Source organism: Centroberyx gerrardi, chromosome 5 (genome assembly GCF_048128805.1).
Source record: "Centroberyx gerrardi isolate f3 chromosome 5, fCenGer3.hap1.cur.20231027, whole genome shotgun sequence".
In the NCBI taxonomy this organism is placed as follows: domain Eukaryota; kingdom Metazoa; phylum Chordata; class Actinopteri; order Beryciformes; family Berycidae; genus Centroberyx; species Centroberyx gerrardi.
Window position 1 is genome coordinate 26951435 of NC_136001.1, and position 12130 is coordinate 26963564.

At 40.9% G+C, this 12130-nt stretch overlaps 1 protein-coding gene across 1 annotated transcript in view; it reads right to left on the minus strand.

Moving 5' to 3' along the window:
• The window catches only part of slc2a9l2 (solute carrier family 2 member 9, like 2), a 97944-nt gene that overhangs the window by 75147 nt on the left and 10667 nt on the right, over positions 1-12130 (minus strand). The window contains exons 3-5 of the mRNA XM_078283666.1: positions 8063-8223; positions 725-849; positions 15-160 (exon numbers count right to left, since the gene is read on the minus strand). Coding sequence (XP_078139792.1) covers positions 15-160; positions 725-849; positions 8063-8223 — 432 coding nt within the window. The remainder of the gene's footprint in view (positions 1-14; positions 161-724; positions 850-8062; positions 8224-12130) is intronic.

Consider the following 12130-nt stretch of genomic DNA (forward strand, 5'->3'; position numbering starts at 1 on the left):
CCAGCAGCACTGACCTGGCCCAGCAGCTCGGGCAGCCCCAGCACTTGTCCAGTGAACACTCCCAAGCAGATCAGGATGGCGTTAAACTGACCAATGGAGCCTCTGACATGTCTTGGGGAAATTTCTCCTAGATACATGGGGAGGGCACTGAGAGCTATACCTGTCAGAAAAAAAATAAATAGATAAATTAATTGAAACTATTACATCATTGTCATAAAGTGATATTATCTTAAAATGTTGGTGTGGAAGCTGTGGCTGCATGTTTTATATGATGGATAGCTGGCACAAAAATCCCACAGGTTATGTCAGATATTTCGCAGATTAGAATTTTAGTTGGTCAAAATATAAAGAAAAAATATATACGGCAAAGACTTAGTATTAGATAACTTAGTATGGCTAGACTGCATTTTTTTTTAGTAGCAAGAGCGCTAGGTTTTATAGAATTAGCTATCTCCTCTCTTATTGCCTTTTTCACTAGACTTCAGTCTAACATTACTTAACCAGAAAAATATTTTTTTGGCTCCGCCCATTGAGGTTTAACTCAACCAATAAGATTATTTCTCCTTCTAGAGCAGCTTTGCCTCCAAGAAATGCAGCCTATATGCTCAATGCTGCAAAATTGATAGGATTCAGTCATTAAGAGTCTTGTACATCTCCTGGTGACTATTTTTAGCAGAGCAGGACAATCGGCAGATTCCTCCAGCCTAGTAAAAAAAGCGCTTACCAGAGTCCACCCCCATTATAAGACGACCAACGATGAGCATCTCAAAAGATCCTGCCTTCTCCCCCAGGGTCAGCAGCAGAGCAGCTATTACTGCAAAGCCGTTATTCAGTAGCAAGGTGCCCTTTCTACAGCCAAGAAGGGAAAGAGATAGTTGGAAAAAAGCGAGAAGGGAAGTGGAGTGGAGAATTGTCAGCAATAGGCCACAGGTGGAAATGATCCCGCTCAGAGCCTTTAATAAGACTGCAGCAGGGTGTCTCCAATACCCATAAGGATGATGAAAATACATAAATATCATCAATTCTTCACAACCCTCTACATCTCTCCCATACACTGTCCATATACTGTATCTTACTTTAGTGGTAAAAAAAAAATCAATGCCTATATTTTCATCCTTCAGTCAAGAAAGAAACATTAAGTTATAGTGTTAATATTCATCATCACTGGCTGTCTGCTGAAAGATTCATGTTGAACATTGTGCATCTTGACCGCTGTCACAAATGTCATCCTATTCATCTAAATTAATGTAATTTATTCCTTCATGATTGAACAAATAGCTTTATCTGCGCAATGTATACTTGCTCAAAATATCAATTTGTCAAGAAAGACGAAATTATTTATTTATACAGAGGATATTCGAGAGGGAAACACAGCAAACTAAACATGTTTGACATACCAATCATGTCAGGCCTATTTTATGTGCATGCAAGCGACAGATGAGCAGGAAACTGTTTGCATAAAATTACGAGTAATGGCCTGCAGAATCACAGTGTTTTAAGTTCCCAGGTCAGAGCCAAATCACATGACAATTCCCTCCATGTAGGGAGTGGACCACAACGCGTTACTTTGTTTGTTGCTTTGTTTGTTGCTTTGTTTTTAATAGATTACCCCAGGCTTGTTGTGGTGATATTTTTCCATGCTTTGTCATGTCCATCCAATTCACTTACAAGCATTAGCACTGGAAAAATTAAAGTGCTTGAAAATGAATTGGTGTGCCCTTGTTTTGTTTTGTATTGCTTTGTTTTGGTGTGTTCTTTTTCAAGGTGAATGACCTAGTTGTTTTTGAATGCTCCTATCAAGTGTTGATTTCTCTCTTCTTTTTTTAAGCTGGTCCCAAGGCCAAAAACAAAGTCGGTAGGAAGCCATCTCTCTAATGCCCTTCAATCTCTGCCTTCAAATAAGAATCCCTACTGAATACACAAGTATTTCACAACAAGCACATGTAACTTCTGCCTGCGATGACTTCTTTCCACAGTCCACCGACCTATCTTCTGACACATTTCAGTAAAGTTGTTTTGTTGGAGCCAAAACTTCCTTGTTATGCTTTAAGCTTACATGGCCTAGGTGACAATATATGTGCTAAAAAGCCTTTGTGAGCAAGGAATAATGAAGAGTGGATAATAAGGATGTCACATTCATTCAAGACTGCATCAAGGGGATAAGGAAATGAAGACTGAATTCATGCATACTGTCCCTCAGGAACAGAAAAAGAGAAACATAAAAAACTGCATTCAAGAAAAAAAAAAAAAAGAATCAAGTAGTTACCATTCACTTAATAGAAATACGTGGGAGTGTATTCCTGTCTTTTGAAATGTACAATTTGAGTTATGTTGTCCAAAGAGAGCAGCAGAAGCAGACAGAGCTTTTGAATCCATTAAAGTTACTTATGGATTTCATAGCAAAGAAAATACATGGTGGATAAAGGGTGTGCCTGGATCAGACAACAGCTGTCAATGGTCACAGTTTGTTAGTATGCTTGTGTTTATTGTTCAACAATTTGGCAGCTGATTCCTGCCTAGAGAGAAGCTATCTTGTGACCGGTGTAGCTTAAATCCCAGACTGGTTTGACACAGCTGCTACTGAGGTGCCCTTGAGCATGGCAACTGTGTTACTCTAGGCCACTCCCAAGTGTGTGTGTGTGTAACTGAGTGAGTGTGAAGGACGGCGCTGCTGAAAAAAACAACATCCATGCTTCAAATCCATTCGTCAAACTTTCCCAGCCAAGACAAAGGTTCAAAAAAAAAAGTTCAAAAAATACTGCCTGCCAATAATCAGGCAAGCTAAATGCATGATTGGATGAATGCACAGAATGATATCTTGGCGCACACCCTTATTATTTTTCTGTTTTTTAATCCAAAAAGGTACAGGAAGATATGGTAAATGACTATTCTCTAAAGGAAACTATTCAGGGAACCTGCTCATCGGCAGTCTGCCTTTTCATAGCTGAGGCAAATTGATAAACGCACGATCAATTCAGAAGTACTTGGCAGATATTCAGAAAGGCTGAGACAGAAAATGGGGTTCTTAATCAGGGTTGCTGAGCATTAGTCCTCCTGCTGCCTGTCTTCTGTGGCCACTACTGAGCTGTTCATTCTGAAACAGCTTGTGCTCAATAGGAATTCCATAAGGTGTTTTGTGCCTGAAAAAGTTGAACATAAAAACAATCAGCAGGATCATTTTACCACAATATCAACAACACTTAAGAATGGGGCAAACTCATAGCTTCTCTCATACTACTGCTCTCTCTTCCAGACAACAGACTCAAATTACCCCTTGAAATCTCACAAAGGCATGACCTCCAACTTGCTATTGAACATCTCTTCACTTCTGAGACACAAACGTATTCCCTGAAATGGCCACTTTGAATTCACTGACCCAAGGATAGGTTACCCAAAGCTTTCTTTGTGAAAGCTGTTTGATTTTTACCTGCCAACAAAAACCCATGACTCGTCGTTATAGTGTAGTTGAGTTGAGGGGGCCAAAAACAACCATTTTCTGTTCAAACAAAATGGAAAGGCCTGTGAACAATCCAGAACTGCTAAACTTTGGTTGATGACAAATCAGGAAACTTGAAAGCTGCAGGTAGTGTTTCTGAATTGACAACATTTTTACTCTGTCTTGACTTGGTTTCGGACAGCAAAGACTCTGAAATGTATTTCAAGACCAGTCAAGTACACAACTGTAGTGTCATCATAGTCTACCTTGTTCACATCATCTGAGAATAATTTGTTTGTCTTTTACATGCGATTGGATCTAACAAAACTCGCCTTTACAATGGCACCAAATGACTGGAAAATTTGAATCATAAGATAGCAGCAATTAAAGGAATAGTTCACCCAAAAATTAAAATTCGGTCATTATCTACTCATTCTCATGCCAGTACAAACTCGGGTGAGTGTTTTTTCTTCATACAACTTACCTGGAGATCTCCAGGCTCGCTGCTGGAGGAGCTTCTTCCAGTGAATGGGGAGTGAATGGGGAGCCGGACGTTCTGCTTCAAAAAGGGCAATAAATGTCCATAAAATTACTCCATAAAGCTTGTGTAGTATAATCAAAGTCTTCTGACGCCTGACGATCGCTGTATGAGTCGAAAAAAAACGTAATTTGATCCATTATTTCATGAAAATTTGAGTCGATCGCCATTGCATGTACTTCCGCATTACCAAACCTCACGAGATGAAGGTCGCGCACTATCGCACACATAAACCTTGCGCGGCCACGGTGGCCTCGTGAGGTTTGGTAATGCAGAAGTACATGCAATGGCGATTTTCATGAAATAATGGATCAAATTACATTTTTTTCGACTCATAGAGCGATCGTCAGGCGTCAGAAGACTTTGATTATACTACACAAGCTTTATGGAGTAATTTTATGGACATTTATTGCCCTTTTTGAAGCAGAACGTCCGGCTCCCCATTCACTGGAAGAAGCTCCTCCAGCAGCGAGCCTGGAGAACTCCAGGTAAGTTGTATGAAGAAAAAACACTCACCCGAGTTTGTACTGGCATGAGAATGAGTAGATAATGACCGAATTTTAAATTTTGGGTGAACTATTCCTTTAAGTGTTTGAACTAGTTCTCTTTGATTCTATAATTCATGTCATGTAGTAATGGCATGTAGTAATCTCTATCATATGCCCAATTGTATTTGACTAAAATGCCTAAATTATGTTTTTTTGTTTTGAAATATTAGCAGAGAAACTGATGTAAATTTTGACACTCACTATGACAGATCAACAGAATGCCAGTCGTGATCCTCAATTGGATTGTTCTGGTCTCTATCTTGACTCAGTCTCGTCCCCCTGAAAGTCTTGGTTTGACTCAGTCTTGCCTTAGGTGGCCTCAACTACAATACTGGCTGCAGGAATCATACCAAAATATAGGACTGATATAAAAAAAATAGACTGATAGAAAAAAATACTGTCACTTTAACCCAAGCCACACTGGCCAGCCAAACTTTTAATGAACCAGTTGGTCACTCTTTAAAGTACTCTTCATTTAAACTGCTCAATGTGTTCTCACCGGCTAATATATATTCAACTCTTCTTCCTGACTTCTGAATTTCAACCTTTCTAAGACAATGTGCAAAACTACCAGCTGGGCCACAGAAGTCTGGGAGAGGATATTGAGGGAAGATGAATAATAAGTTTCAGCCAAATCAAGAGAGCTCTAAGATGAATCTTAAGGGAATAACATCGCATTAGACAAGTCCCTTGACCTTGGCTCTCTGCTCTTTTCCTGTAATTTGCTGGTTTAGTTTCCGCAAATGACTCAGAATAAAGGCTTCAGAAGTCTCCTCCTGCTCCGAGAGTGACATCCTCATCATTAGTGGATAATGGATTCTTTGAAATGTATATTATTTCTGAGTACTGAGGTAATATTGCCGCTGCTGGAGAGTGGCCCCTGGGGGGAGCAGGAGGCAAGAGGTTGTAGTCCTGCACCACGGCTCGTTCCACCTGGAACGCAGCTAGCCCTAAACCTGAGAAATTCATCACACTGTCTGCAAGCCTGGAGCTCAGGGTGCGCAATAAGTCGGCAAACCACTGACAGTCAGAAGCAAATTACTTTTTCTCCACCTACCCCCAAAAAATTAATGATCCAATATGCCCTTGTGAGAGCATGTGTGGATGACTCCCGATTCTTTGCATAATAGAATTAGTAATAATCCTGCCATCTTTGGGTCATTTGCAAGAAAAAATTATCAGGGGACTTGATTACTCTTTTGGCTTAAGATTTTCAACTTCGCTCAAACTCTCAACTTGAATTGCACTCAAATCTTTATTTTCCGGTGATAATAAGGAACCCAGATACAGCCTCATTAATCTAATTTTGAGGACGTGACTTGACATTGAAATGCTGCATGTGGGTACTTGTTAAAGTTCCTGTCTAATATGCTCATTTGGAGCCTCTGAGTCAGGCAATATGTAAAACCTAGAAGGTTATATATTTTTGTAACTTTCACAGTTCTAAGCCCTGTGAAAAAGGTTTGGTGGGTTTAAACCAAACAGTAGGAAATAAAGCACGCCAAGATATTGCTACATTTTGCATCCTAAACAAGCCTCAATTTGTATTTCAGATAATTATCTCATTATCACATTAACCAACATGTTAAAGAAAGTGATCAACCCAGTATGGCGGAGTAGGAGACAGCTCATATTGAATTCACACACCTTTGTTTACATAGTAGTGGAATGACTGTAGATTTCTCTGTGTTGTTCCCCTGATAGTGACTCAGAGGGGACAATTATAAGTTCGGGGTGCATATTCTCTTTATTCTCCCAAAAGTCTCAAGTGAAGAATGGGAGATACAGTATATGCCACAGTGAGACAGCCAAACTTCAGCTTTCATTACTGCTAGCGCTTGGTCAGACCAGCTGTCTCACTCACACAGCCTTCAAGTAGGATGTGGGGGCGTGGGGAGGGATGGAGAAAACAAGGGATGTTCGCACTGCGGTGTCAACATGCCAGTAGAGTCCACATTATGACCACTATAGCAGTCGGTAAATCAAGGGAGACACCCGGGAGAATCAAAGCATAGTGCATCATTATGGCCGGTCCCCAGTGTCGGCACTAGGAGAAAATTGTCAACACAGTGGAACAGCTATTAGAATTGGAGTGAAGTACAAAGACCATCTTCCTGCATTTCCCCCTCCAGTGGGTCTGAGGGACTATAACAGCACTGACACGCAGAGGGTGGTTCATTACTGCAGATCATTATCACATATGATAAAGAATGACTTATAACATATGTGGGTTATTTGGCTCAGAAAGCATTCCTTAATAAAGAAAAATAGAATATTTACACATTAAATCCTTAAGAACATCCCTAACAAAAGCAACAAAAGAATTTTCCAGTGAGTGAGAGCACTTATGATTGATTGACACCATTTATATACATATATATAATACATTATATCATAAAAGTGTAATTTACAGTTACTATTTCTGACATGTGCATTAATGAGTCTATCAATATAAAGTATTGCTGAGTAACTCTGAGGAGGTTTAGTGCTGGAGATGCCTCACAAGTTTGCTTTCCCATCACTTTCCATTTGTGCCTGCAAGCCATGTTCAAAATGCAACAGCTACCGCAGTATCTACTCAGTGACTGGGACGCCACACTGTACATCTGACTTAATGGACACATTGTGTTCAATTTAGTTTACGCCCTCCAGTTTTTCAACTCTGCAGTGAGAGGGAAAGGAAAGCCCACACAAATGGTGTTTATTTTTATATGGCCCTTCTCTTGGGTCTTGCGCGGCACTGACGTATTCATTCCACATTCAAAGAAACACGCTCATATGAATAACGCATGAAAGCCGATGACAATTTGGTGGGAAATGTAATTAGCAATTAGTGGAGTTTTAGTCAAGCTCTCCTGGTGTCACTGCAGAATAGAACCATATTAGCCATAGCATAGCTGGTAGGAACAGCAAGCAGCCACTGACAGACAGAGACAGAACCTGGAGGAAGACACCGGGGAGCCGATGGTGCATCCATTAAAGTAAACCTCCACTGCCTAACCCCACTGAGAATCCCTGGACAGAAGGTACTCTGCCTCTTCCTACGTGCTATATGAAGCCACATGCCGGTGTGCATCCTGAATGCTTACAGTGGCAAAGGTAAAGAGTTGGAGGGATGGAGTCTGAGAGAGAGAAAAGCTGAAGGGATGACAGAATTACAGGGAGAAGAGATAGATGGATCTAGAGAGATTGACAGGGAGGGGAGGGAGAAACTCCAAGAGGTACAGAGGGGAATGAGAGGAACTGAGATGAATAGAGAAGAGGAAAAAAAATTGAGGAAAGAAGAGGCTGCAGTATATTATGGAACAGAAGCTTATTCACAGCTTCAAGAGAGAGAATACAGATTTAGTTCTAGCCAGCTTCGGTAACTCGATGGATACAGTCATCACTGAAAAAAAGTATGTCAGTGCAAGGATAAAGGTTAATTGTGCCATGCCTTTGAACCAAGCCTGGATAGAGAGAAACAGAGACGTGGAACAGGACTTGATTATGAGCAACTTAGACATCATCATGTTTGTACTCTGGAATGAGTCATCTTACCTTCCAAGGACTTTGATGATTAAAGAGACGGCGAGCGTTCCGAGAAGGCCCCCGATAGCAAATATGGAGACTGTGATAGACCACAGGAGGGTGGCTGTCTCTGCTCCGACAGGCTCCCCGTATCTTTCTATCCATGTCTTGTTGTAGAAGGCTTTTATGTACTGCAGGGCAGGAGAGACAAGAGAGAGTGTCACCTGTCATATTGATCATTCCCAAAATATGAATAATTAAAAGCTTTTTCTGTTCCACTTAACTTTAACCATTGTGAACTAGACTATATATACAGTATATGCACAGTACCTGGGTTAATAAACTGTAAGCAGAAGGCAAATAAAATCGTATGGTACCTAAAGCCTTTTGTTTCTAACATAATTTTCCTAAAATGTATCCTTGACAAGAATGTGGTCGTTTGTAGCTTGCGGAAAAGGCTCTAAGAGCATGGAAGGGGCGTTAACAAGATTTACGACAAAGTCACCTTTCCGAGCAAAATTGAGTGGAAAGAGAATGGTGGACTAAAATTAGACCTGCTGAAATATGTTTCTGTCTTCCTCTCATTTCATTATTTCGCCATCTGTATGTTTCTCTTGCTTTTTAATCTCTCATTCTAAGTCGCAAGCACCAACCCCCAACCTTGTGACCTTACACTATAGAAAGAAACTTAATCAAGTGCTGATTTTGACTGTTCTGTGTGTGCGTGTGTGTGTGTTTGTGTGTGTGTGTGTGTCCATGTGCATGAGTGAGTGCATGTGTGTCCACGCTGGCACACATGTTCCAGTGTCTACAGCAGGAAGTGTGAAATGCTAAACAAGGTCATGTTGGGACACAGACAGTTTATGTCTCTGGACACCAAATTAGCTGAGTAATAAGTGGATTTTAATTGGCCTCTCAGTAAATGAAATAGAAGGAAGAATGGCATGACCATCATTTGGAGCACAGCCCCTGGTGGACACAAGAGACTGCAGGACAGAGCATTGCCCATAAAGGCTATAGATCTGTTGAAATTCAATGCAAATCAGCTCCACGGCAACAATAACCAACTTAACAAGTCATTTTCTCTTATTCATTCTTAAAATATTATTTTACTTAAAACAAGTGAAAAATTATTCAAATCATTCTATTTCAATAGTAGATTAAATTACTTCTACTTTGCATTTCAGTGTAAACGTTGCATGAATGCATTTACTATGCATTAATTAGGCCCCTGTATAGTAATGCTGACATGGCACTTTACTACTCTCATATTTATGATCAAAATTAAAGGACAAGCTCTATCTAAAACGAATTGCTTTGCATCATCAATCTTTAGATCATGAGAATTACAAACAGTCACCAGAAAACATAAAGCCATCTCATCTGAGGGCTTCAGTTACAACAATAGCTGATTAGGGAACACAGGGATCAGCCACTAATTTCTAACTGTATAGTGTCAATAAGCCTGTTACTGAGACACACAGTAGTAGGGCAGTGAGCAGCGTATCCAAACTGTGAAACCATAGCTGCTGCTGCCCAGGGAATCCAGTCTCTCAATCCATCCCTCTCCGACTACAACTCATGAATTCACTCTATCTACCTGCTTAATGCTTTCAAGGGTCTCAGGGGGCTGGAGCCTATCAGCATGCATTGGGCAGAAGGCAGGGAAGCACCTGGACAGGTCACCAGTCCATCACAGGGCTAACACAGATGGACAGACAATCACTCACACTCACATTCATACCTATGTGCAATTTAGAGTCTCCAATCCACCTGAGTTGCATGTCTTTGGGTTGTGGGAGGAAACCGGAGCACCTGGAGGGAACCCAGGCGAACACGGGGAGAACATGCAAACACCACACAGAAAGGGCCAGGACCGGGTCCTTCTTGCTGTGAGGCGATGTGCTATTGATCTACCTATTGATCCACCGTGCCGACCCTGACTACAACTAAGTTTTCATATCCTATAGGCTAAAGACGAGACTAAAATCAAGTCATTTGAAAGTAGACAAGACATGATAAAATTGTAAGAGTGGCTGCAGTGGGAATCCCAGTGGCCCTGACAGTGTCAGTGCTACTCTTTACCCACTATACTGCACAGGACCCCAGTGCTATGGAATGGATATATATGTGTTCTCATACAACCGTTCGTATATCATCTTACGAAAAGTTATGCACATTCGTACTACACCTACGAATGGCCTGATTTATACTATACTTATCACTATGCTTTATACTATACCCTGCACTAAAACAACTTTGGTCAAAGTTAGGGTTAAGGTTAAGGTTAGGCAACTATAACTTATGGTAATGTGTGGTCATGGCTAAATAAGAAAAAGTTTTGCTGAAAATGAAAAATTCACTCAGCAGAATTGAACCTGGGAGCTGAAGGCAAATGTAGACGTCCATCCACCACTCTGACCTCTGCACCCTTACTTTCCACCAAGCTTTCAGTGTCAAGCTACTGCCTGTTTCAGTCATGGGAGCCTCACCTGTTGTTTCACTTGATTCGTAGAATACTATATGAAATTAGGGCGCATTACTTTTTCTAAGTATAATACTATATGACAGTTTATGCTGCTGTCATCTACTGCACTGTAAATACTATAGCACAGCATTACAGCAAACAAGAACTGGTCCTGGAGATCACACAATTACCAATTAGAACCAAGACCAAAGCGGTTAGGTTTCTTCACTTTCCCTTTCATCCTCCTCCTGTTGACTGAATCCCCATCACTAATCACGGCTGGCACTGTGATCTTTGCTTAGCTAAATTGGCCCAAATAAGACCTAATTAAAAGAGGAACCCCACTGTTCTGTGACCGTTCACTGTGAACAAATGAAATTACTCTCTGACGGTTCCAGCAAAAAAAAAAAAAGGCAAACGCTTTTTGAAGCTTTTGCCTCACTGTATTTAATTCAGCACAGTACAGCAGCTGGCTTGAGGACAAGCTGTATGTCAAAGACACTTTTCGGATGTCACATAATTCTCTCTCAGTAGGTGTTTTGACACAGGCTCTTTATCGTGACGACCAACAACACAGCTTGTGAAATGCTTCAATATAATAGCCCTCTGTGATCTATGAGATACAGTATGGTGCTAACTCAAACAAGACACATGGCCATTCATTGTTCCAACAATGAGATGTAAAACCTTCACATTTTTGGGAGGAATCGTGGCAGAATTTCATCCCTGCTAACCTCATGCCAACCTTTCAGAGGTTCAGAGGCTTTAGAGGCCCCCTCTCTGTCTCCCATGCTCCACACTGTGACCTCACTGGGCCCTCTCATTCCATTACGTCAAATGACGTTTAAAAAATGTGGTAAGAAATAAAATAATAAAAAATAATTTAAAACATTTCCTCAAAATATTATCAATCATGCATTGCCCGCTGACCTTGAAGGTGTCGCCTGGGCACATCACATCAAAAAAATCCTAGAAACCTTTCTCTTTTTCAGATTATTATACTGTAACAAGTGTCTGATGTGTCACTTAGCATTACTGCCTGCGTTCACTCCGTATCTTGCCAATTACTGCATCAAGTAGAACCTCTGAGAGAAGTGGTGACAATGATTAAGATGAGTCTTGCTTTAATGACTTGTTACGAAACTATAACCTTCAGTCTGTTTCAGTGAAAATTTTTGCAATTCTGGTTCTGCATTTCACAGACATTTCCTGTATTTGTACAGGTAGTAGCCACTGCAGAGAGGTTTGTCATGTTTGTGACCTGCGGGGCATCCAATTACTTGTACACAAACACAAGGCCAGATTGAAAAACATGACCCCTGAAAAGACTAACACAGTGTTTCTATCGGAAAGGAGCACAGCCTCTCAACTTGAGTGATACACCACGCCTATTGAACAGGCCATTAATTTCACAGTTGTTCCAATCAAGGAGGAATTACGGTCCCTAAAAACTTCCAGGCTCTGTGCCAGTGCTTCTTGCGATGCTAGATCAACCTCATTTTCTTTGCCTGCTCATGTCTTTCTCTTTTCATAGCTGACAGGGGGTGCTGTCCTGGCAGTGTCCACCCAGTGAACAGGTATTCTCTTTGAGTGAATTTCCCTCTTCCCCATCCTGAAGCTAAACGTGAGAT